Source organism: Leopardus geoffroyi, chromosome E2 (genome assembly GCF_018350155.1).
Source record: "Leopardus geoffroyi isolate Oge1 chromosome E2, O.geoffroyi_Oge1_pat1.0, whole genome shotgun sequence".
Lineage (NCBI taxonomy): Eukaryota > Metazoa > Chordata > Mammalia > Carnivora > Felidae > Leopardus > Leopardus geoffroyi.
In genome coordinates, this window is record NC_059335.1 from 14,477,940 (window position 1) to 14,504,652 (window position 26,713).

General features: G+C 46.8%; 1 protein-coding gene and 1 long non-coding RNA gene across 4 annotated transcripts; one reads left to right on the forward strand and one right to left on the reverse strand.

Moving 5' to 3' along the window:
- Positions 1-4,767: 4,767 nt before the first annotated feature.
- On the forward strand, positions 4,768-18,691 carry LOC123578951. The gene is made up of 3 exons (XR_006702577.1): positions 4,768-5,733; positions 6,347-6,405; positions 18,498-18,691. It is a non-coding gene; the product is annotated as an uncharacterized LOC123578951 (long non-coding RNA).
- Positions 10,953-23,398, reverse strand: PSMC4 (proteasome 26S subunit, ATPase 4). 3 transcript variants are annotated; one of them, XM_045442341.1, is made up of 11 exons: positions 23,264-23,398; positions 22,356-22,454; positions 22,033-22,219; positions 20,004-20,150; positions 19,806-19,915; positions 19,616-19,709; positions 15,617-15,784; positions 15,457-15,533; positions 15,145-15,313; positions 14,893-14,948; positions 14,479-14,715 (listed from the first exon to the last, which is right to left on the reverse strand). In XM_045442341.1, exons 1-11 carry the CDS (start codon positions 23,297-23,299, stop codon positions 14,602-14,604), a joined length of 1,257 nt encoding a protein of 418 aa, XP_045298297.1. In that variant the 5' UTR covers positions 23,300-23,398; the 3' UTR covers positions 14,479-14,601. The 3 variants fall into 3 exon arrangements, 2 of the variants coding, with proteins under 2 accessions (XP_045298298.1, XP_045298297.1); XR_006702576.1 differs by having other exon boundaries at positions 14,640-14,715; positions 14,893-14,978; positions 15,063-15,313; XM_045442342.1 differs by lacking the exons at positions 14,479-14,715; positions 14,893-14,948 and adding an exon at positions 10,953-11,017.
- Between the last annotated feature and the right edge of the window lie 3,315 nt (positions 23,399-26,713).

The following is a 26,713-nucleotide window of genomic DNA, read 5'->3' on the forward strand; positions in this document are numbered from 1 at the left end:
CTCTGTCCAGAAGTTAAGATAAATATTAGTGAAAGAATAGCAAAATAAAAGCTATCCATTTATGTTATCCAACTCTTTATCATGAAAATTGCTACACATATGAAAAAGATGAAAGAATAAACACCCATATACCCCTTCTATATTCAGAGTTGTTAACAATTTGACATTTATTTTTCTGTATATTTTATGTTGTGCCATTGAGAATATGTTTTAGACATCATGTACTTTACCCCTTATTATATCAGTATGTATCTCCCAAACATAAAGACAATCTCATATATAGCCATAGTACCATAATTACCCTTAAGGAAATTATCCATAATTCCATATTACCTATCTTCATTGGCCTCTAAAATGCCTTTTTTAGGAGTTCATCTTCTGAATAACATGCATTCCAGATTATGTATTATATTTGGTTTTAAGCTCTCTTTAGTCTTTTTTAGTCTAGGATAGTAACTCAAATTTTCTGGAGTACCAGAATCATCTGTGACTCCTACTAAAAATACAGAGGTCCAGGCCCACTGAGCCTCTGTATCTTTACTAGTTCTGCAGGGGATTTTGGTATGTGCTACAGAGAGTCACTGGTCTAGAAACTTTCTCCTTAATTTTTAAAAAAATTTTTTAGAATGTTGACTTCATGAGAAGTCCAGGAAAATTGCCATGTGTTTAGATTTTCTTTTTCTATATGTCATTTAGCTTTGTTCTGTCTTTTGTATTTTCTGTACAAAGGAAATTTGGTCTAGAGGCTGCATTAGGTTCAGATTAAATGTTTTGAGGGGAGAATACTTGGTAGGTTATGTCTGTATGTCGTATTGCAACATGTCAGAAAACATGTAAGGACAGGTCATTACTTTGTTAGTAAAACTAAATTTGATCATTTGGGTAAGATGGTACCAGATCTCCATTGTAAAGATCTTTGGAGAGACTGTCACCTCTTTGGAAATTTATACTCATGTATTTAAATCCTAAATCAAATAGAAAATAAAAAATGAAAATAGACTGTTCAGGAATGAATTGCATTAAAATGCAAACATGATTTAACTTGTAGAATGTGCCTGAAGCTATACTCTGTACAAAATTAATACTCTTCAGTGTATACAAGGTTATTTTGAACAGAACCTTATTTTGTTGTTGTTCAGCACTTTATCCCCAGCACCTTTATTGCATCTGGTACATGAGAAATTGATAAACTTGGGGGGGGGGGGGGGAGAATTGAGCCTGCAACTCAAGAAGCTATAAAACAAGAGAATAAACCTTAAGCCAATACAAGGAAGCAACACTAAAAATGGGAATTAACAGTTGGGGAACAGATTTCATTTTTTACTTTTTTTTTAAATTTAATTTTTTATTTTTTAAAATCTACATCCAAATTAGTTAGCATAGAGTGAAACAAGGATTTCAGGAGTAGATTCCTTAATGCCTCTTAGCCATTTAGCCCATCCCCCTCCCAGAACCCCTCCAGCAACCCTCAGTTTGTTCTCCATATTTATGAGTCTCTTCTGTTTTGTCCCTGTCCCTGTTTTTATATTATTTTTGTTTCCATTCCCTTATGTTCATCTGTTTTGTGTCTTAAAGTCCTCATATGAGTGAAATCATATGATTTTTGTCTTTCTCTGACTGACTAATTTCACTTAGCATAATACCCAGCAGTTCCATCCATGTTGCAAATGGCAAGATTTCATTCTTTTTGATTGTTGAGTAGTACTCCATTGTATATATATACCACATTTTCTTTATCCATTCATCCATCGATGGACATTTGGGCTCTTTCCATACTTTAGCTATTGTTGATTCATTTTTTACTTTTAAATTTTTTCCAGCCTTTTGACATATAACACTGAGTAGGTTAAGGTGTACAAAATAGTGATTCCATATATGTATATATTGCTAAATGATTACCATAATAAGCTAACACATCTGTCACCTCACAATAGTTACCTTTTTGTGTGTGATGAAAACTTTTAAGATCTACTCCCTTAGCAACTTTGAGGTATATGATACAGTATTATTAACTAGTCACAATGCTATACATTACATCGCTAGAACTTATTTATCTTTTAAGTGGAAATTTGTACCCTTTCACCACCTTTGCCCATCCCCCAACCCCACCCCTGCCACTGGCAAGCCACCAATCTGTTCTCTGTATCTGAGTTCCAGGTGTTTTTGAATTCTACGTGTGAGTGAGATCATACAGTATTTATCTTTATTTGACCTACTTCAGTTAGCACAATGCCCTCAAAGTTTATATGTGTTAAAAATGGCAGGATTCCCTTATTTTTTATGGCTGAATAATATTCCATATGATGTATAATATTCCAATATGAAATACCACGTTTTTATCCCTCCATCCAATGATGGATGCATAGATCATTTCCACTTCTTGGCTATTGTAAATGTTGTAATGCACATGAGAGTGCTGATACCTCTTCAAGATAGTGATTTAATTTTTTTTTTTTTTTTTTTGATGCATACCCAGAAGTGGAATTGCTGGATTATGTAGTAGTTCTATTTTTTATTTTTTAAAGAATCTCCTTGGGACTCCTGGGTGGCTCAGTTGGTTAAGCGTCCGATTTCAGCTCAGGTCATGATCTCACAGTTCATGGGTTGGAGTCCCGCTACAGGCTCTGCGCTGACAGCTCAGAGCCAGGAGCCTGCTTTGACTTCTGCGTTTCCCTCTCTGTTCCTCCCCTGCTTGCACTCGATCTCTCTCTCTCTCTCTCTCTCTCTCTCTCTCTCTCTCTAAAAAATAAAATAAACAACAAAAAAGAACCTTACTGTTTGTCAGATTGGGTGTACCAGTTTACACTTCCACCTGTTGTGTATGAAGATTCCTTTCTTCTGCATGCTTACCATCCCTTGTTATCTCTTGCCTTTTTTATTATAGTCATTATAATAGGGGTGAGGTAATATCTCATTGTGGTTTTGATTTGCATTTCCCTGATGATTAGTGATATCGAGCACCTTTTTCATGTATCTGTTGACCATTTGAACATCTTTGGAAAAATGTCTTCAGGTTCTTGGACCATTTTTAAATTTGATTATTGGGGGATTTTTTTTTTCGTTATTGAGTTGCATGAGTTCCATATGTGGTTTGCAAATTTATTCTTCCTCCATAAGTTGCCTTTTCATTTTTTTTACTCTCGTTTATTTTTCTGTGCAAAAGCTTTTTAGTTTGATGTGGTCCCCCTTAATTTATTTTTGCTTTTGTTACTTGAACTTTATGTGTCATATGTAAAAAATCATTGCCAGAGCTTTTTGCCAGTGTTTTCTTTTCGGAGCTTTATGGTTTCAGGTGTTAATGCTTAATTCGTTCATCCATTTTGAGTTAATTGTGATACAAGAAAGGGGTCTACTTTCATTCTTTGGCATGTGAATATCAGCCTTTATTGAAGAGACTGCCTTTTATTTATTGAGTATTCTTGGCTTTGTTGTCAGGTATTAATTGACTATGAATGTATGGGTTTGTTTCTGGGCTCTCAATTCTGTCCCATTGATCTATGGGTCTGGTTTTATACTGATACCTTACTGTTTTGGTTACTATAGCTTTGTAATATAGTTTGAAGTCAGGAAATGTTATATCTCTAGCTTTATTCTTCTGTGTCTGGATTGCTTTGACTCTTCCAGGTCTTTTGATTTAAAGTCTATTTTGTCTGATATTAGTATAGTCACACTTACTCTCTTTTGGGACTTTTTGCATGGAATATTATTTTCCCATATTTTCAACCTGTTTGTGAATTTTGAGCTCATGTAGTTGGATCATGTGTTCTTTATCCATTCTGCCAGTCACTGTCTTTTGATTGGAAGAGTTTAACCCATTTACATTTAAAGTAATTACTGATAAGGAGAGACTTCTATCATTGTGCTATTTGCTTTATATATGCTTTATGAATTTTTCCCCTCACTTCCTACATTACTCTTATGTGTTTAGTTGACTTTTTGGGGCGGGGTAGTGAAATGTTTAAATTCTTATTTTCTTTTGTGTATAGTGTCTTTGTAGTTACCATGGGGATTATATTTAACATCCTAGTTTTAATCTATACCAGTTTAATTTCAATAACGTATAAAAATTCTGCCCCTTTACAGCTCTGTATCTGCCTCTTTGGGTTGTTGATGTCACATAATTATGTCTTTATATACTGTGTGCCCCAAAGTATAAGGTGGTAATCTTTTAATGTGGAAAGTTTCTTAATGTAGAAAAGACTTGGAGTAACAAACCAAAGTTACAGTAACATTAGATGTCCTGTTATTCCCAGCCTATTGATAGTGATACTGTGGCCGAGAATGCCTGAGACACTTGCCCAAGCCCATAGTCCTTGTAGCAAGCCCTCCCAGACATTTCCCCTACTGGGGCCAATGCTGTGGCTGGACCATCCCTTGTGGTTCTTATGATTGCAGAATATACCTCAGCAACGACCATCAGAGAACTTTGTTGAAGAACAGGTGTTATTACTCACAGATCCCAGATGGTAGTGCATGGCATACCTGAAAGCCACACAGTGAGGTTGTACCTATAGGGAGAGAGAGTGTAGACCTGGGGCTCTGCCTTTATGAGGAACGGAGGGGAGGGGAGGGTGTCTAGAGTTTCACAGATGTACTCCTTATTGGCTAATTTATTTTTTTAATTTGTCCAACGGTCATTTATTTTTGAGAGAGAGAGAATGTGTGTGTTGAGCGGGGGAGGGCAGAGAGAGAGGGAGATACAGAATCCAAAGCAGGCTCCAGGCTCTGAGCTGTCAGCACAGAGCTCGACGCGGGGCTCGAACCCACGAACTGCGAGATCATGCGCTGAGCTGAAGTCGGACACCTAACCAACAGCCCCCAGGCGCCCCTCCTTATTGGCTAATTTAAAGCCTTGTGTGGGAATTAAGGTACTGGAAGGGAGAAGCAAGGTTACCGAAATGGTCAATTATCTAGGTTCCTCAGGGCTTTCTGGAACTAGGCGCTTCATGAATGAAGATGGCCCAGTCCCTTCTCTGGTTGTTTTGCTAGTACTTGTGTCAAAAAGCTGGCAATATTTCTATTATTTAGAATGGATGTCTTTTGAAATGGATGCCTCAGTGGTCAAAAGCTTAATGTCAGGTACTTATTCCTATGCTAGCTTTTACGCTAATAATTGTGTGGTTTTTTTTTTTAAGTGCATTAATCTTTTGGGGCGTCTGGGTGGCTCAGTCGGTTAAGCAACCGACTCTTGATTTTAGCTCGTCATGATCTCACAGTTCATGGGTTCTGGCCCCGCATGGGGTTTGCTGCTGTCATTGCGGAGCAAACTCTGTATCCTCTGTCCCTCTCTCTCTGCCCCTCCCCCGCTCGTGCTCTCTCGAGCGCGCTCTGTCACGTTCAAAAATAAATAAACATTAAAAAAATAAAAAATAAAATACACTCAGATAATCCCGTCAGGACTGTTTCACAGGAAGAGACAGCCGAAATTGCGCCTGGTGGAGTTCGTTCCCACTCACACCCGCTCGGCCGCAGGGTCGTGCCTTCGGCTGTTCTGGGGGGACCCAGCGCCAGGGCGAGCAGCAAGGCTCCCCGAGCGCCGAGACCTAGGCGCGAGCGCGCGTGGGTTTACCGCCGGGTCGCGAGACCTTGGCTGCGGCCGCGGGTTCTGCGCTTGCGCCTGCGCATTCAGAGCCCGGCGCTGGCCGCGGGAAGGTGTGTCCCGAAGCCCCGGGGCGGTGGTCGCGGAGGCTCCCGGGACAGGGATGGTGCGCTGTCGGTGGTTCCGCCCCCGCGGTGAGTTGGTGGCAGTCCGGGAAGGAGTCGGCTCTAGGTGAGGCTGGGGGGCGGACTCGTGGAGTGGAGCTGCCGCCCAGTAAGGAGCCCATGGCGCGTGGAGTCCAGAGCTTCACACCCGTGCGCGCGCGAGGACCGGAGGAGGGGGCTGTGAAACCCATTGTGACCGGCAGTGTGTGTGTGCGTGCGTGCGCGCGCGCGGCAAGCCGGCTGTGTGGTGTGTGTTACTGTCCCACGTCCCTGCTGCTTGCCCCGCAGCCCCGAGTGTCTGCACAGAGCACTGTGGGCATGTTTCCCCCTAGAGGACAAACACTGAGCCCTGGGATGAAGGTTCCGAGCAGGAAGGCAGAGGACTGGTCTTGGGGTGGGACTTTTAGAGCTAGAAGTGTGCCTGGGACGAACTCCGTGCAAGAAATGATGGGAGAGCCCCTCCTTGGAGGCGCTGTGGGTGCAGCTACATTTTCCCGAACCACAGCATTCCCATACCTGCAGCCGCCCTCTCACATCTGGTTGTGTGGGTGACGTCAGGGCAGATGTGGCCCTGCAGGGGGATTTTCTTAGTCTGCACGACTCTAACAAACGCCTGGCGTCTCAAGGTTTCCTTCTTCCCCAGCCCTGCCATTCTCCAAAAGAAGGAGGAAAAATGGTTGTACATCCGAAAGTCCAGCTCAGGTGAGTTTGTTTCCTCTTTGTTTATAAACAAACACGCTTTTGTTTTTAGTAACGTTTGCTTTTCTTTTCCCAAATTGCCCAACGGCTCATCCTAGGCCCGCCTTCCCCGTGAACGACGGGCCATGCCTATGAGTCCCTCTCCTCACTGTCCCTCCGCCAGATACCCCTCTCCTCATCTTTCGTATCATTCCTCAGCATTCGCTTTTTGTAATAGTAAGAAATGCCCATTCCGCGGTCTAGTTAAAGCTTTGTTTTACTGAGAGTAATGTTTAGATGGAATCATCTTCCATCTCCAAAACCTCAGTTTAAAAAGTAAGGCAAGGGGCGCCTGGGTGGCTCAGTCGGTTAAGCGTCTGACTTCAGCAGAGGTCATGATCTCGCGGTCCGTGAGTTCAAGCCCCGCATCGGGCTCTGTGCTGACAGCTCAGAGCCTGGAGCCTGTTTCCGATTCTGTGTCTCCCTCTCTTTCTGACCCTCCCCCGTTCATGCTCTGTCTCTCTCGGTCTCAAAAATAAAAAAGTGTTAAAAAAAAAAAAATAAGGCAATATCAGAAGCGGTTTGACTGGCGTGAGTGAGAAATTACATGGTCATCTGCTTTTTTAAGGCTTTTGGGAGCAGGAATGTAATTGGAGGGCTTAGTGTGGAAATCTGTGTCATAAGAGGCAGGGATTTCCCCAAGGAATCAATGGATTGAGATTTATATTGGCAAAGATTTGTCATAAGACAACAAAAAGTACATATGAGTGAAGTAATATTCAGTGATGAACAGTAATACTCCAATTTTAAATTTCATATAAATTTCACTTACTAATATTTGGGATTGAGACATTTTACAAGGATTATATCCAAAGCGATATTTCTGTTGGTTACTCGGTGGAGAAGTAGAGAGAGAATCAAACGCTGCTTTGTCAGCTTTGACCAAATTTTATTATTTAGTCTGCAGATGCTTTTCACCTGATTTATGTCCACTTAAAGAAGAATCTTGGCAATATAAAGATCTCATATTGAAGAAGAATGTTCGAGAACTGGTAGGCTCTTTATAACGGTCCCACTGATTTCTATTCCCACATATGTCAAACCTGTTTGCTTCTAAGACTTAAAAATTCTTTTTAATTGGATATAGATCTATTATATACTTAAGATTGTGGAATTAATACTCACTTTTTGCAGTTAATCAGTTATATGCATGAGGGAATTACAAAGAAGAAAATTAAAATAGCCCCAGCATCATATTTTGGGGAGGTATATTTTAGCAAAACTTTTCTTTGCACCTGTACATATATGTGATGTGTATGTTTGTTTCTGCAGAATAGAAATTGTGCTAGTGGAACATAGGTCACAGAGACACTCCAACTCCTATTTAGAAAAGGTTGTTCTACCTAACCAGAAGTTTCTTATACCTCTGAGGACAGTGCCAGTGAGCCTCTCTATTTGGTACCTGCTAGGTGTTTATACCTTTTAAGGTTTTATTTGATAAACCAGCTAAGGATAATTATTATGGCACAGTTTATCAAATAAAGTAGCTCTTCAAGATTATACTTTTTTTTAAAGATTTTTTAAAATGTTTATTTATTTTTGAAAGAGAGGCAGATCACGAGCAGGGGAGGGGCAGAGAGAGAGGGAGACACAGAATCTGAAGCAGGCTCCAGGCTCTGGGCTGTCAGCACACAGCCTGACGTGGGTCTTGAACTCACAAACTACAAGATCATGACCTGAGCCGAAGTCGGATGCTTAACTGACTGAGCTACCCTGGTACCCCTACTTTTTTTAGATTTTTAAGGTTATTTTCACAACCTTATATCTATAGCCCGAGCAGGGTGAGGAGGGTGTTCACACAGGGGGTGGCCTGGTGCAGGGTGACAGAACTTACTAGGGGGCAGTTCAGTTGGTGGAATGGACCAGCATGGGGTGTCAACCTGATCAGGGTAAGGTGGGGTCCACACAGGAGGACTATGGGTATGAGATTTCAAAGCCCAAGCAGGGTGAAGAGGGCATCTAGATACGAGTACTGCCTGGCTTTGGGTGTCAGGGCCCAAATAGGAGAGTTAGGCACACTCGTGCAGGCCAGGTAGGAGGTGCTGAGTGTCAGAACCCAATCCAAGTTGGGTGAGGAAAGCATCTGCAGGAGGGAGGGGGCTGGAGCAGTGATGGGAGTTTGTTACACACAGGGGGCCTGTCAAGCGAGTAAACACATTAAGAGGCCCTGGAGCTGAGTTTCTCTCCCCGTCACAGCAGGGAGTAACAGGTATGGAAAGGGAGAAAATGAGAAGGGACCTTGTGACGTTAGGTTAACTAGACGTAATAGTATGAACTTAACAGTTTTCTATATGGGTAGGTAGAAAACATAGAAGCAGGCTCCGGTGGCCAGGCTCACTTCTGGGGCTGTTCCACTCTGCTGTTCCTTGCAAGCGCTCTGAGTCCCAGCGTCTGCCTGGCCTGATATGTCACTGCTCGAGTAGGAGTTGGCATGCCGAGCGACTCTGCTTGGGCCTCCTGTCCTATCACATTAGACAGTATATACACCTTAAGATCCTAAAGATAAGGCAAAATATCCAAGTAATGTTTAGGGATGATTTGTGAGCGTGCCTCAGAAAAATGATGCGGTCCATCAGGATGTTGAGCACCAACTTCTGGCTTCTTCATCCTCCTCCTCTTGCTCTGTGGCGGCCATGGAAGACAGCGTTTGCGTAATCTGGGTTGGCCACGCTGTGATCCATGCCATCAGCACGTGGCTTCTGGTTTGTGCACACTGTGGTGACATGTGTCACGCTGCTGCATTGGTACTCTGTGACAATCGAGAGCCATCTGTAACTCCTTAGCAGTAACTGCCCGGTCATCTCATCTGAGATATGTTACCAACCCTGGGGAGCACCCAAAGGAAACGTTACCAAGGAATCCACGTGACCTGTAGACAGGTTGGAAATGATGGACAGGTGTCTAAAGTGTTGCTGTATTCAGCCAGAGCGCACGCGCCTTTGCAGTAACTGCAGGGGACGCACACACAGAATCCGCCATCACCGCCTGTGGGTGAGCAGTGGTGTGGGAATTTCTTTTTCAGTGGAAACACCACCCCCCCGAATCTGGACAATGTTTACACACGTGTTGTATTTAGAAGTTGTCATGTTCTGTATTTATATTGTTTATATTGTGGGTACTTCTTGTGTTTTTTTTTAACTTTTAAAAATTTAAATTTAAATTTAAAAATTAAAAAATTATTCTTGAGAAACAGAGACAGAGCGTGAGCAGGGGAGGGGCAGAGAGAGAGTAAGACAGAATCCGAAGCAGGCACCAGGCTCTGAGCTGTCAGCACAGAGCCCGATGTGGGGCTCAAACCCATGAACTGTAGATCATGACCTGAGGTGAAGCTGGACACTCAACCCACTGAGCCACCCAGGCGCTCCTGTGTTATTTTTTTACAATTAAAAACAAACAAAACTATTTACATGTATTGACATTTTTTTCTTCTCCCAGTCTTTGCAAAGTGGAACAGAGAAAAGATATATGTGCAGGAAAACACTTGCTTTAAACACTCTAGGGTGCCTAGGTGGCTCAAGCATCTGACTCTTGATTTCAGCTCAGGTCATGATGCCAGGGTCATGGGATCGAGCCCCACGTTGGGCTCCACAGTGGGCACGATTGTGCTTAAAATTCTCTCTCTCCCTCTGCCACAACCCCTCCCCCCACCCCCCCACCCCCCGCTTAAAAAATAAAAAACAAAAAACTCCACTTCTAAGATGGAAGAACACCCAGGCTGGTCAGCAAACCAGCCTTTTCCCCTCTTGACCCAGTAGCATGTAACTGAGCATGGAAAAAGCAGCTGCTGGTGTCCAGGAACCGTCTGACAATTACAGGTAGGCATCGGTGGCATAAAGCTGTCCCGGCGCTCACAGTTAGGCCACATTATTCTCCTGTTGCACATAAGCAATCTCCTAGAACACCAACATCAAGGTCACTCTGAGACCATAATGAGAGATGGAACAAGGCCACTTCATCATTTTGTCTAAGCACAGACAAACCAGGTCACAAAACAGACCAAATACCCCCTCTCCCGGCTAATGGGAGTGGCTGCTACTTCTCACCCAGTACAGCTTCAGCCTCACCCTGGTCTGCCTTCACTGCAGCTAATGTCCCATCCTAATAAAATTCCTCTTGTATCCTGATAGCCTCAAATCCAGAGCGAATCCCCGCTTCCTGAAGCCCTCCCCAAGGTGTGTCTTTTCTGTCACCCTCTTTCTAAGACACCACACATCTCCCTATGGTGTGTGTTCTCCCTCATAACAAGTGCTAAACCCAGAATTTTCGACTACGGGTGTGTTCCTAGGGGTCTCTGGCTGGACAGCACAGGCAGTAAATGCAGTTAATCATGGCATTATTGTGGCGGGTTTTACTCTCAGTGGTCTTGGCTTATGCTCCCTTTCAAAATGCAGAAAGTAATTTTGAAATGCAGAACTGTGGTCGGCAGGCCTCGGACCCTCGAGGAATGGGGGTAACCAAGGTCACTCTTCACTAGTCATTTGGGGTCATTTCACCTGAAGGAAATGGAGAAAGGCCCTGTAAAAGCATCATATGGATGAAGAAGAAACATGGTCTTCACTTTCTGGGATCTCCACATCTTCTCAAAGATACTCCAGGAACTTGAAGTTGGATGGGTGGTCAGGGAAATGTAAAAATGAGAACATTAGCAAACCTATCCTGATCATCTTCCAGATTCCTAATTTTTCAAAAGCCACAAGGAAATGCCAACTTCCTCAAAGCAGAAAAAGTAGACCCCTTTATTAAAATATAACCTGGGGGTGGGGGGCGCCTGGGTGGCTCAGTCAGTTGGGCGTCTGACTTCAGCTCAGGTCAGGATCTTGCGGTTCGTGAGTTCAAGCCCCACATCGGGCTCTGTGCTGAGCACTCAGAGCCTGGAGGCTGCTTCGGATTCTGTGTCTCCCTCTCTCTCTGCCCCTCCCCACTCATGCTCTGCCTCTCTCTGTCTCTTGAAAACTGAGTAAAGGTTAAAATATATATATAACTTTGGGATTTACCTAATGGGCCTCCCTTCTGCACTGCCAGGTCTTTGACCACAGGGACTGAATCTGCGTCATCCCTGAAACCTCGGTCACTCCCGCCAGAATGCCAGTGTTGGGGTGTTGAGCGAACAGTTCTCAACAGCAGCAAAATAAGACAAACCGCCAGACTGCAGGCCTGTTGAGGGCAGTCTGTCACGTGGACTCAGGGAGAGACTATCTGGCAAGAGGAGAAGCTTTCATGAAGGCTTTGGGTTTTCTGTCTCACCCTGCTAGCGCTTTATGCTGTCCACATGATGTGCATGATTTCACATGTTCCTCTCACCGTCCCTCGGTCTTGGGTGTTATGCCCATTTAACTGATGAGGACCAGGAGTGACAGAATTTAAGGCAGATGCTTTGAGTCGCACCACCACCCGATGGGATGGAAGCAGGAACCCGCAATTGTGACTCCCAAGAAGGGTGCTCCGTTCAGATTGTGGCAGTATCCCCTCCACCGCACCCCCCGGGCCCTGCCCCGTTATTTTCTTTGCTGTCATTTCTGGGGCGCTTGGCTTTGTTGTTTCCAATTTCTTTGCCCTTTATCACTGATGTTTTGGGTGTGTTCTGTCACTTCTGCGATTTCCCTCCCTTACCTTCTCGCTTCCAAGTTATCTCCTGCCTTGTACCATCCCCATTTTTTTTCCCTTGGTTTTTTTAAATTTCAATGTTTTAACTTTTTTTTGAGAGTGTGCAGGCGTGCCAGCGGGGGAGGGGCAGAGAGAGAGGAAGGCAGAGGATCCAAATCAGGCTCTGTGCTGACAACAGAGAGCCTGATGCAAGGCTCGAACTCATGAGCTGGGAGATCATGACCTGAGCCAAAGTTGGACGCTCAACTGAGCCACCCAGGCCCCCCCTGCCGGTTTTTAAGTACCTAATTTAAAAGGTTAAATATTGGGGCGCCTGGGTGGCGCAGTCGGTTAAGCGTCCGACTTCAGCCAGGTCACGATCTCGCGGTCCATGAGTTCGAGCCCCGCATCGGGCTCTGGGCTGATGGCTCAGAGCCTGGAGCCTGTTTCTGATTCTGTGTCTCCCTCTCTCTCTGCCCCTCCCCCGTTCATGCTCTGTCTCTCTCTGTCCCAAAAATAAATAAACGTTGAAAAAAAAAAATTTAAAAGGTTAAATATTGTATAAAGTGTGTATAAAGCGTGCCCATGGCACCCTCACCCCGTATTTCCCTACTTCCAGGAGTCAGCCACTTCCCATCCTCTTGTCTTTTGAAATTTACTTCCATATTTCTAAATTCTATGCTTTTGTAAAATCATTAGTTTTAGGTATTAGCTGCTACCGAGCATGAAAGATGAGAACTTATGGTGTCTTAACCCATTCTCTCTTTTCTCCCATGCTGCCCGGTTTCCTCAGCAGAAATCCTTCAGCTGCCTGCCCGGGGCTCTCCCTGAATCCTGTCTTCCACACAGCAGCCCCCCTCTCATCCGAGCTCCAGGCCTGCCAGTCTGGGGACCTGCAGTCCAGCCCTTCCTGGAATAAACCTCCAGCCAGGCTGCAGGAGGGTCACGGGGCCTGGAAAAACAGCTCGTTCATTTACAGCTCCAGGGTCTAGGTGCACTTGGTATATGAGTTTGGATTTCTATAGCCTTTCAGGTAGTCCCTGTTTCCAGCCTTCACCTTCAGAACGTGTCACCTGTGACTTCTGAAGCGGGCATCTGTTTCTGGGCTCCGCTTCACGTCTGCTACGTTAACGAGCAGCTATCTGCCTCTTTCCGAAACTGTGTTGCTGCCAGATCCTCTCTCCTCCTGATCTTGTGAATGTACATCCTACTCTCTTATCACCTCTTATTTTAGTGAGGTCCTGGGGAGGAGAAGTTAACTTCCCTACTCAACCTGCAGTGGTCGTCTACAGAGGAATCACCCTCCGTCTCTTCAAGGACCTGTGACTACCATTTTTCCTTCTTCCTATCTCACTTCCAAATAGATACTGACATCATGTATGTGTTCAAGAAATACTAAGTGAACGTCTACCATGCGTAGGCTCTGGGACTTGAACTGTGATCAAGCAGAGCACGGGCCTGGCGCCAGTGGAGTGCAGAAGGCTTCCCTCCCCGCTTGGGGCACCAGAGAGGGCTGTCCAGAGGGAGAGGTGTTGAAAGAGAGACCTCAAGAGACGGAATTGGTCCAACCAAACACATTTGTGCTCCAGTAAGACCGTATGGAGTAGGGCCAGAGATACTCACAAAACCCAGCCATCCAACCTCCTCCCATCAACCGTCATCCCTGCTCTTGGGGACTCTGCAGGGCTGTTTCCCTGTTCTTGATACTCCGAGTGTGAGGAAGGCAGGAATCATCAAAGACTCAAATGATCTACCTACTCTAGGAAATGCAGGTGGGCAGGTGTGCAGAGGCTTTATTTTGTGGCCAAGGGCTGTGGTCTAAGGTTCAGTTTCTATCCCTTTCCCCCAATATTTTTAAATGTTTATTTTTTATTTAAAAATTTTTAATGTTTATTTATTTTTGAGAAAGAGAGCACAAGCAAAGGAGGGGCAGAGAGAGGGAGACACAGAATCCAAATCAGGCTTCAGGCTCTGAGCTGTCAGCACAGAGCCTGATGTAGGGCTTGAACCCACGAACTGTGAGATCATGACCTGAGCTGAAGTCGGATGCTCAAGCAACTGAGCCACCCAGGCGCCTCAATGTTTGTTTATTTTTGAGAGAGACCCAGTGTGAGTGGGGGAGGGGCAGCGAGAGAGAGAGAGGGAAATGCAGAATCTGAAGCAGGCTCCAACTGTCAGCACAGAGCCAGATGTGGGGCTCGAACCTATGAATTGTGAGATCATGACCTGAGCTGAAGTTGGACGCTTAACTGACTAAGCCACCCAGGTGCCCCTCCCCTTTCCCCAAATTTCTATAGTCATTTGGTTTGAATTCGTTGCTTCTCTCCCAAACTGTAACCCAGGACATGTACCTCACCCACTCATCTGTCAGGAGAGCAGGAGGGGACAGAACATCCTATTCCAGGCCCAGTTTTCTCCGAAAAGAGTTAAACTTTTAGGAAGAAATTAAACAGATTCAATCTTGTATATTTACTGAGTAAATCAATCCCAGGTAAAGAAAAAGGAACACTAGGTTTTAGGACAGAGGCTGGGGAGGTGAGAGAAGTCTCCGGCCCCTGTGGTGGGGCGGGGGAGGGGTCACTTATAAAACTCATGCTCCTGTTCATCCTTCTTGATGACTGTCTTGTATGCTTTCTCGAAGTCCTTAGCCAGAACAATGTAGCGGTTCTCACGGACAGCCAACATTCCACTCTGTTGAGGGATGAGAGTTAGAAATCTACTCCCCAACCCTAGTGATGGTGGAAGAAGAGGCAGGGCCCCAAGCCCCGGGGAGGCACTGAGGTACATGAGGACTGCAGCAGAATATTCTCAAAGAGGAAGGGTCCCCACATAACCCCTGCCCGGATCCAGGGAGAAACCCTCACTCACCTCCTGACAGATGGAGTTGATATCGGCTCCTGAAATCTTATCTGGTCGGGCCACATCTGCAACAGGCGAGTTAAGGCAACCATTCCCTGCACGAGGGGGTGAATGCCTGGAGCCACAAGTCACCCTTGAGCTTTGTCACCACCCCCTTCCCTGGACCTTGGTCTCCCAACCTGTACAAGAAGGCAGAGGTGGAGATGAAGATCCGGTCCCCAACCCAGCCGGGACCATCCCCTCACTTCTAGAGCAGGATACAGTCTTCCAAGTCAACCTCCTCAGAGAGATTCATCTTGCTGGTGATAGTGGAGAAAATCAATCTCTTCTGGCGGCGGTCAGGGAGTGGAAATTCAATTTTACGATCAAGGCGTCCTGGCCGCAGCAGGGCAGGATCCAGAGTGTCTGCTCTGTTCGTGGCCATGATCACCTGGCATTGGGGACAGGCCAGCTGAGACTTCTGTCCCCACTACACCCTCTTTCCTGTCATGATACCTGCCCCCTTACATGCCAGCCACCACTCTTCCCGGATTCCCACACCACACCTCCCCTTGCCCATCCTGAACCCCGAACCTTGACGTTAACGTTCTGGTCAAATCCATCCATTTGATTCAGCAGCTCCAGCAGGATTCTCTGAACCTCCCTGTCAGCTGGAGAATGTGCCACTTGGTCAGTCCAGGGCACCCCGTAAAAGGCTGCCCAAGATCCCAGGCCCTGATTAGGCATCACTCACCCCCCGTCTGGGCATCAAATCTCTTGGTGGCAATGGCGTCAATCTCATCTATGAAGATGATGGCAGGTGCGTTCTCCTTGGCCAGGCGGAACACGTCCCGGACCATGCGGGGGCCCTCGCCCAGGTATTTCTGTACAAACTCGGAGCCCACGACCCGGATAAACGCAGCTGATGGCAGGAAGATGAGGGTTAGATGAGGAAGGGCCTCCCACAGGGCCCATGCCGCTTACTGAAACCGAGAATTCCCTGCAGACAGCTGTTCCTGTGAACATTCACTCCAAGTGGCCAGGGTTACTCTCTCGTGCCCCAGGGACTGGGTCTCAGATCCCACTGGGAGGACCAGCCACCTGCTTGCACCCCATAGCAACCTAGCAGCCCATATCATGAATCCTACCACAGATGTGTCATTTTCTGGCCCAACATTTAAAAATCAGGACATTCTAAATAATAATAATGTATCTGTGCTTCAATATGCCATATAGGGGAGAGCAAGAGACATTCACAGAATCCAAGGTAGAAAACAATCTAGATTTCCAGAGTGTTGGAAAAATCAGAGAATAAAGACAGGTTGTCCATACACTAAGGCATCGTACTGCCTCCCCAAGAGCTCAGAGTTCCATTTGGAGTTCCGTATGGAATGGGAAAAGACCCACTTTTGAATATCATGAAAGAACCAGGGACCTTGGGCACGTATTCTGGTATAATCAAGCGGCAACGTGGCTAAAGACGGGTTTGTTCTGGGCCTCTCTTTTTTTGACTTCTTAGAGTTTAACTTATTTGTTAATAACTGCATGTGGCTTTGTGTTGCCTGGAGCAACCCTCAGAACCCTCCTTCCGCCCACCACACAGGAGGGAGACCCGCAGTCTGTGACGCAGGCCTGGTGTTTTACGTCATAAACCAGGAGTCGTGCAAGTGGCGGTCCTGATCACACCACTTCTCTAATGCTGGCCACGCACGGCTGTTGGGGAACTGAAATGTGCCTGGTCCAAAATGAGACACACTGTAACCGTGACATACTCAAAAGTCTTAGGTTTCAAAAGACTTCGTACAACAAAATGTAAATCATCTCAAGAAATGTCCCTCAATAAATGGCCAGATAAATAAAACACACTATATACATACAATGGAATATTATTTGGCCTTAAAAATGAATGATATTTTGATACCTGCTCCAACATGATGAGCCCTGAAGACAACACGCTAAGTGAAAAAGCAAGTCTTAAGAAGACAAATGTAGGATTCATCTACTTACATGAGATAACCTACGAGAGCCAAATTCATAGTCACTAAGAACAAAGGTTACCAGGGGCTCGAGGGGCAAGGGGGTGTGGAGAAACAGGGCGTTATTAATTCATGGGTATAGAGTTTCCGTTCGGGATGATGAACAAGTTCTGGAAATGGATACTGGTGGAGGCTGCACAACAGTGAATGCTCTCAATGCCACTGAATTATACACTTAAAGATTGGCTAGGGGCACCTGAGTGGCTCAGCTGGTTAAGCTTCCGACTTTGGCTCAGATCATGATCTCACGGTTTGTGAGTTCGAGCCTGTATCAGGTTCTGTGCTGACAGCTCAGAGCCTGGAGGCTGCTTTGGATTCTGTGTCTCCCTCTCTCTCTGCCCCTCCCCTGCTCATGTTCTGTATCTCCTCTCTTTCAGAAATAAACATTAAAAAAATTTTTTTTTAATTATTTTTAATGTTTATTTATTTCTGAGACAGAGAGAGACAGCATGAGTGGGGGAGAGGGAGACACAGAATCCGAAGCAGGCTCCAGGCTCTGAGCTGTCAGCACAGAGCCTGACGCGGGGCTCGAACTCACAAACCGTGAGATCATGACCTGAGCCGAAGTCGGTTGCTCAACCAACTGAGCCACCCAGGCGCCCCCAAAAAAATTTTTTTTTAATTATAGATGTAGCGTGCATATATTTCTATCAAACCCTGCCTGTCTAAAACCACCCCGCTCTCAGTACAACATGTAAACTCTCTGAGAGTAGTGCTAAGACTATATTCACACCCTTTCTGATCTCCTCAGCCTCACCTCCTAGACCTGCCAAGCACAGCCTTCCTACAAACATTCACTGAGCAACTACCACAGTTCAGTTACTGGGCAGGCACTGGAAATGCAGAAACACACAAATATATAAGGCCCGTGCCCTCCTGGAGTTTGGTCATGATCTATTCATGACGCTAAAAAGTGCTTTCCTGTCCCAGGCCTTTGCACATACCATTCCCTGTGCTTGGATGCCCTCTCCCAACAGTGTGCCTGCCAAATCACTTACCCCTCGCTTCCTCTGGGAACCCTTACCTAAGAGGCCTGGGCAGTATGGGACGGCGCGCCCTCCAGTTAGGGCAATCCCACTACCTTCCCTGCTTCTCCAGGGTATTTGCTACTCCGCAGACTGTTCCCATTCTACCTCACCTCCGACTGTGAGCCCCCTCCCTCACTCGCTTCAGCTGCAGGGGCCTCCCTGTTATTCCTGCCTCACCAGATAGTCCCTCAGCCTGATACATTTCCTCCCCTGGACCTTCCTGTGATTCGCTCCCTCAGGTCTTCCGGGTCTTTGTGTAAAGGTCACCTCGTAGAAAGTCTTCCCTGACCAAGCCCCAGCTCTGGCATAAAAGGCTGCAGCCCCTGTTACTCTCTCTCCCCTTGTCCTGCTTAATCTCAGCACGCATTCAGCACCATGGGATAGTCTATTCACTTGTGTATCTGTTCAAGTACTTCCCTCAACTAAGGCATCACCTCCATGAAGAAAGGAGGCTTTGTTCCGTTCGCTGCCACGTCTCCTGCACCTAGAACACAGCGTGGCACGCACCAGGCGCTCAATAAACGTTAACCGAATGACCGAGTTCTAAGTGTTTCTTTTTCTTTTTCCTCAGCCATACTGGGAGATTCTCCAACACACGGGACATGTCTGATTCATCACTGTATCCATGCTCCGGGCCCAGGAGAGCAGAGGTCCAATGAACTGCTGAGCAAAGGAGCGATCGTGACAATGGCTATCATTTACTGTCCACTCTCTACGTGCCAGGTATGGTTCTAGAAGCTTTATATTGATTCAATCTTCTGAATAACCCAGACAAATACGAAATGGGAGTCACAGAGAGGCTAACTTATTGAGCAGTTACATAAACTACCTTATGTAAGCAGTTGTAGGGGAGCCAGACTGCAAACCCAGTCAGCCTGGCCCAGAAAACACTGCTTAACTACTGCCTTCTACCAGCCTCTGGTTCACACATGGTAAGATTTTAAGATGTGCCGAGCCCTATCTTTAGGCTTTACAAACAGTAATATAGTGACTTTAGGACGTTTTTGTCTGGAACCTACAATAAAAAATACATGGGGGGTGGGGGGCGCCTGGGTGGCTCAGTACGTTAAGCATCCAAGTTCGGCTCAGACCATGATCTCAGTTTGAGTTCAAGCCCCGCATCGGACTCCATGCTATCAGCACAGAGCCTGCTTCAGATCCCCTGTCTCCCTCTCTCTGCTCCTCCCCTGCTTGCTCACATGCTCTCTCTTAAAAATAAACATTGAAAAAAAAAAAAAGAAATACGTATATAAACAACCACAAGCATATGTGTGTGTGTGTGTGTGTGTGTGTGTGTGTGTGTGTACTACAAGTTTCACAAATCTGAGCTTTTACTATGTGGGATGGACTCTGATGTTTTGTTTCATTTTTTGAAATGCTGGTTATACCCATGAATCTGAAGTCACGATTACTCAAGGGTCACAACCCACTGTAGGAAAAACACTGCATTATTTCATTCATTTCTCACAGTAACACTGTGAAGAGTCTTCTACAGATAAGGAAACTGAGGTATGAGGATATAAAGTCACCTCCCAGGACGGCACAGCCAGTAAGAGGCACACAGGGGCTTTGACCCCACAGCCCCTGCTCTTAATCACCATGCCACTTCCTGGGGAAGATGAGAAAGCAGGGAGCAAGGTCAGAAGAGCCCAGAAGGTCAAGGCTCTGGAGAAGCGCTGAGAGGCTCACCTGTCGTGTGATGAGCCACAGCCTTCGCCAGCATGGTCTTCCCGCAGCCAGGTGGGCCATACATGAGGACGCCTCGGGGAGGGTCGATGCCGATCTGAAACACAGAGGCGAAGAAGGACGAGCCAGGGAGTCCCATCACCAGCTCAATACAGTGGGGCCTCTCCCTTCCCTGCCCCTCCCAGCTCCACACCTGCTTATACAGCTCGAAGTGTGTAAGCGGGAGCTCCACAGCCTCCCGGACCTCCTGCTTCTGGATGTCCATGCCCCCGATGTCTGCATACATTACATCTGGCTTCTGGTCTGGTGGGAGAGCAGAGCTGGGGCTCTCAGCCTGGCTCCCAGCGTCCCTTAGGACCCGCCCCCAGCCCTGGGCTCCCCTCCCCCACACCTGAGGTGAGCATCATGATGCTGCTGTCAGCCTCAGGAGGCAGCACGTCCACCAGGGCATTGCTGTGCTTGTGCAGGGCCACCGAGGCGTTAGGCTTGAGCAGCTCCCGATCAATGGTGCTCAGGATGCGCACGTAGTAGTTGGAGCCTTTGGGAGACAGGAAGAAGAGGGGAAATTGAGAAGTGCCAGAACCTTAAAACCGTCTCCCCACCCCTCACGGTCGTACATTCCAGGCCACCGGTATCTCTCACTCAGACCCTGCCTGGGCCTCCTGGCCACTGGCCTCCTCCAGTCCATCCCCACATTCACAATGACAACTTCCCTGTCGTTCTATAGCCCTGACTCCCTCTCAAGCTTCAGCCCGAGGTGACCAGCAACCTCCTGGAATGCCTCCCCTTGCATGACCCTAGGGTGTCTGTCACTCACTGTGTCCCAATGTGTTCTCAGGATCTTCTCCCAAATTGTGCTGCTCTTCCTGGGTCTCTGTCTCAGGGAGGCCTACAGTCCTTGGTCCCCGGCCAGAGTCCCAAACCTCATCCTAGATCTTTCTCCCCTTCTCTCCATTGTCCATCAGTCACTATGATCTTCCATTCAGCCTCTAGAACGTCTCCAACCATCTCCTCTCCTCCCCTTGGACCCTGCCTGATTCACCCTTCTAGGTCTCTGCACCAGACCTCCCTGCTCGCCCAGCCTCGGGTTCCTCTCTCCCATCCACACTCTCCTTCTACGGTGCTGATGCACACCCCTGTCCAGTGTCAGTCTCTCTCCTGACCTTCAGACCTGGCTGTCTAGCAGCCTCCTGGACCCCTCCCTGCAACATCCTAGACTGCCTGCACGGTCTCCCTCCAAACCTACTCCTCTGCCCATGTTGACATCTCAGGAATAGCCCTACAGTCCCCCAAGTCCTACAGGTCAAACACACAAGCCTCATCCTGGGCGACTCCCTCCCTTCACCACCTCACCTCCAGCCCATCAGTTCAATTCCAGGCCCAGTCAGCCACCTCTCCCCACCGATATGAGAACATGGCTCAGTCCAAAGGAGCAGAGGCCAGAAACAGAAAAAGATGGGTAACACACAGAGACAACAACCATCATGAGGGCAGGACCTAAGCCCATGTTAATAACAGCAGCTACTGTATACCGAGTCCTACCAGAGCCCAATCTCTTCCCACTTCACCCATGGTTTCAAATGGCAGGTCCCAACCCAGTAACGGTCATGAAATCAACTGAGAGGGTCATATCCAGAACATAGTTTGAAACAAAAGCAGGCTAGAACAGAATGGAAAACATCAGAGTATATTGCACATAGTAAGGGTAAACAGCATTTGATGAAATTTCCAGTATATCTGTAATATATGTATTACATACACATAGATAATATATATATAGTGTATATACATATGCATATTCAGTGTATATGTAGTATATATATGTAGTGTATATATGTATAACAGTTGACTCTTGAACCATGCAGGGGTTAAGGGCACTGACTCCCCGTGCATCTGAAAAATCCATGTATAACTTTTGACTCCCCACAATGCTAACTACTAATAGCCCACTGTTGACCAGAAGCCTTACCAATACCATAAGCAGTCAATTCACACGTGTTTGGTATGTTTTACATATTATATACTGTATTCTCACAATAAAGTAAACTAGCAAAAAAAATATTAAACAAATCGTTAGGAAAAGAAAATACATTTATAGTACTACACTGTATTTACCCAAAAACTCCACGTATTAGGAGACCCATCCAGTTCAAACCTGTGTTGTTCAAAAGTCAACTGTACACGTACGTACACACACATACACACACACACAAAATACATGCATACGTACGTGTAGAGAAAGAATGTAAGATATATGTCTACCTTCATATCAGAGTTTGAAAAACACCATTACACTCTCTTGCCTTGTTTGCTCTTCTAAGACCCTAGCACAATTCCCGGTCCGTGGCAGGAAACAGTTGACAGATGCTGAATGAACAGATGAGTGAATGAGAGGCCCCCTGCCCACCCCCCCCACGCACCTGTGGTGGAGCCCACAATGGCTGTATTCTGATCCACAGCCTCCAGAAACTGCCCAATGACCAGTGGGATGCTTTGGATTCGCTTCACCTCCTCCTGGGCATGGAGGAATTCCTTCTTCAGGTTCTTCTGCTCATCCTTGATGTATTCCTCCTGCACCTCCAGGAACTCCAACTCTTGCTGCAGCTTCTGTGAATGGAGAGGGGAAAGGTGGAGGGTTGGCTCCATGCCCTGCTAAGTGAGGCGGCAATGGAAGGTTGTGGGGTGGAGGAAGAGTATGGGATGCTGGGACCCTGTGCAGGGTCCGGCTTGGGATTGAATGTACCTTGTAGCGGCTGTACAGGTCCTCCAGGTCCTCAGGCTCCGGCCCCAGGAAGGAAAGGCCAGTCTGGGGCCGAGACACAGACAGTGCTGGGATCTCATCCTAGAACAAAGGAGAAAACTCAAGTTGGAGGAAGAAAGAATACAGAGCATCCTCCCCACTTCACCATGAACCACTCAGCCCCTAACCAGCTCCTGACATCATTCAGCCCCTCTAAATAGACCCTGCAAACCTCTCAGCCCCCTAAAAAGGCTCCTAATGTCACCTAGCCCCTAACAGGGCTCTTATGTCAACTAGCCCTCCAAAAACATATTTTATTAACACATGCCACTTGTAACATACCCCCAATGTCACCAGACTCCCAACTAGAGCCTAAATGTCACAACCACTCCTTACCAGCTCCCAATGCTCTTCAACCCCCCTCAACAGGTTCCTAGGGTCACATGGCTAGCTCAATATAGGTTGTTAATGTCACCATGCTTTCAAACATTCTTTTATCATCCAGTTCCCTAGGAAGGCCCCAAACCACAGATTTTACTTAGCCTCCGAACATCGGTTAGCTCCCAGCCCAACTTCAGACATCATTCGGCCCACGGCCGCGTCCCATCTATCACTCACACCCCGACACAGCCCCAGCTTCGCTAGGCCATCGGTCACTAAGCACTCCTAGCTAGTCCTCGAAATCATTCCGTGCCAGGGAACCTCTAACGTCACTCATTCCTGTAGCCGCGCTTTCTGCGCCTTACTGGCTCCCTAACATCATTAAGTCACCGATCCAGGCCTCGGGGCAGCACAGAGCTCTCCACCGAAGGATCCCAAATCACCCTGACCCGGGCCGGAATTCCCGAAGTCACTCAGCACCCCACTCAGGTCGGCCTCACCCTCTCCCCGCGAGCCAGGCCCCACCAGACCTGAGCTTTCTCTACCAAGATGCCTATCTCCTCCATAGTGACCAAGCCGGCCTCTGTGCGGCCCAGCCAGATCTAGTCACCGCTTCCGCTGACGCTACCGGAAGACTAGGACCTCAGTGGATTCTGGGAAACGTAGTTTAAGACTTCGCTAGAGCGGGCTGCATAGGCCGCAAAGGAGGGAGGGAAGGGAAGATTTCGTCCTGAGCTCCGCCCCCAAGGCTTGCACAGCGCGCTCTCGGGACAGGGTTTTGGGGTAGTGCGCGTGCGCAGTAGCGCGTGGTGGCACCATTTCGGGCGGCATCTGCGCTGGGGTTTTCTCGGCAGTAGGTGGCGCTGCTTCATTGCTTTATCAATCAAGGAACTCGCAAACCAGTCTCCTCCTTTAGTGAAGGGGCTGGAGATGTTTCGGGCGGCGTTCCCCAGAGGAGTTCCTTTAGGTGTCTCAACGTGAGCTGCGCCAGAGGATTCCACGCCCCCCCCCCCGACCCCCAGAGTGACTCCTCACTGGGATCCACCCTGGGAATTGATGTGATGTGGGCCGGGAGCAAACGGTGGAGAAAGAATTCTTGAGACGTTTTCAGTGGGAAGGGTGCTTTATTTAAAGCACAGGGCCAGGACCCGTAAGGGAAGAGCTGCACTTGTGTTTGTGAGAAATGACTGATTAAATACTTTATAGTTTGAGGCGGGATGGTGGTGCTAAGGATAGAGTAAGTCGGTAAGGAATTTGGAAGTAAAGCGTTCAGGGCGCTAGCTGCTGCTCAGATAAGGCTATTTACTACCCTCTAGTAAAGCATCAGTCTTGAGGCCCTTCAGTTGTGTATCAGTGGGCCATATGCTCAGGATTTAATTGCACATAGATCTTGGGGAGTGTTTAAAGCTATCAGGGAAAGTGACACTAACGAGCAAAATGGTAACACAGCTTTGGTAAAGGAAGTCCTTGAGAGAGCTGGAGGAATGTTACTATCTGTGAGCCTCGGGAATTCTGCTTGGAGACTGCGGAGACTGCGAGCCTCCGCAAAGTCTGGCCTTTGTTTCTTTTTACTCCCATGCGAGGTGAGGAGCCCCAAGCCCGCATTACCCTTAGCGAATCAGGTAGAAACGACGCAGGCATCTGGGCTGGAGAAGATGAGGCAGCAGTGCGGGAGTTGCGCTCTGTGGGAGACTTGCAGACCTGTGCCAGGCCCTGTGCCTAAGTCCTGGGTGCCTCAACTCGTTGAATTTGAGCAGGCATTATGTTCCCTTTTACAGAGAAGGAAATAGGCTCAGAGCTATGAAGCTGGTTGCCGGTCACAAGAGTCCTCAGATCTGTCTGTCCCCAGACAGGGGATACACACTGGCCAGTGGGGATACACTCACACAGTGTTTGTTAAGTAAATAGTTTTATTGAAATATAAATACAGCGAAGTGTACAGATCATTACTGTGCAGTTCAATGACTTTCCACTAAGTGAACACACCTATAACCAGTACTCAGATCAAGAGGCCAAACAGTAGCCACCCCCAAGAGCCCCCCACATGCTCTCTTTCTGCCATCCTATCCCTTCTTAAAGTTATCCTTTACCTGAGTTCTAACAGTGTGGATTACTTCTGTCCATCTCAACCCCCACAGTGTGTACTGTGTATTTGGCTTTTTACTTAACATCATGTTTGTGACATTCATATTGCACATAGGAATAGTTCTTTCATTTTCACTTCTGTATGCTTTCAGTCCTGTGGATATGCCTAAAACTGGATATTTTCCAGCCTGGGGTTATCCTGGTGCTACCACTATTCTCGTACATTTCCTCGATAAACTTATGGGAATATGCTAAGGAGTGGAATCACTGGTCAAAAGGCAAGTGTGAGGTTGGCTTTAGTCAACACTGTCAAGCTACAATAACTTACACTCACATCCCTTGTGCACACACTTGATATTGTCTCTCTGAATTTTTTTTTCCATTCTGGTCGGCATATTGTGGGTTATCACACCAGGCACCATTTGTGCATTTCCTTTTAACTGGGCAAGTTCCAAACTCTGAATCCTTACAATACCCTCAGAGGTAGGTTTGCTCTTCCTCATTTTACGGGTGAGGAAACTGAGGCTCAGACAAGGGAAAGTCACGCCCGCTAAGTCACAAAGAGAATTTGTGGCTCCTGATCAATGCCAGCCCTATGCTAGGGGAATTAGAAATCAATCAGATCTGGGCCCTGCCTTCCTTGTTTAAGACCCCAGTAGTTTTTTTTTCTTATTTATTTTGAGAGAGAGAGAGAGAGAGAGCACATCTGGGCATATGGGGAGGGGCAGAGGGGGAGGGGGAATCCCAAGCAGACTCCACACTGTCAGTGCAGAGCCCTATGTGGAGCTCAATGGTACAAACCGTAAGATCATGACCTGAGCCAAAACCAAGAGTCAGATGCTCAACTAGTAGCAGGATTCTCGCACAGAGTTGTGACACTGAGGCTTTTCTTTCCAGGAAGCAACTGTTGGCACTATTCAGTTGGGTTTGTACCCAAAGAACTCAGCCCCGAACGCCACGTGGCATAGTTTTTTTTATACGTTTTCTGTTTGTTTCCCATTTATGGTAACACACAAACATGCAGTCTGATTAAGTGGTCTCATGTTACAAGGTCATGAGGAATGTTGTCATGTGGCGTAGCCAAGTTGCCTTGAGTTTTGTTTTGTTTTTTTTCTCTTTTAGGGAGGGGACCCTACCACAAAATGATTGAGCCACCCAGATGCCCCCCCCCCCAGCACTTTTATTTCCACACAAAAAAGGAAAACAATGAGGACAACAAATCCTCCTTTTTTTTCTCTGCATTGACAGTTCATAGTTCTGTCTTCCTTACCTCTGCTTCCCCTGAAAGTCATCCCAATTTCTACTTGAGTCTTGGAATCCATCACCTAAAACAGGATTCATCATCTCCTTCCTTGCCTCCTGTTCCCTATCTCCTAGTTTCCAGATTTCAGACTCAAACTATGTGAGAGCCTTGCTTTTATTCCCCAAACCCTGTCAACCCATCTCTGAAATCTCTCTGCCGTCTTTGGCGACGATAAATCAATGAATCCCTTTGGCATTTTTACGGAAAATAATTGTAAGTAACCATTTCCTAAACGCTGACTGTGTGCCTGGCTCTTTGCTAAGCACTTTACCGTATTATCTCATGCAATCCTCACAACAGCCTTCCAAAGCAGGTAGTAGAAGGAACCAACATTTTACCTTCTGCCAGGGAAGCTCAAGTGTTTTATACACGTGATCTGATTTAAATCTCATATTTATGTGGGATTTGAAATGGGAACAGTCGTCTTACTTCCTACTCTCTCAGGTCCAACATAAGTTACCAGGCTCAGAGAGGTGAAGTCACTTGTTGGCCAAGATCACGCAGGAAGTATTCAAATCCAGGACCTGGGCTTTTACCCTCCCGTGATAGTTATCATTTGGATTTGCAGATGACCTTCAACAAGTGAGCTAGT

Coding starts and splice junctions, on each gene's coding strand:
- PSMC4 (XM_045442341.1), bottom strand. CDS start 23,299: ATGGAGGAGATAGGCATCTTGGTAGAGAAAGCTCAG. Junction 22,455..23,263: donor TCTTGGTAGAGAAAGCTCAG/GTCTGGTGGGGC, acceptor CCTTTGTTCTAG/GATGAGATCCCAGCACTGTC. Junction 15,314..15,456: donor ACCAGAACGTTAACGTCAAG/GTTCGGGGTTCA, acceptor CCCCAATGCCAG/GTGATCATGGCCACGAACAG.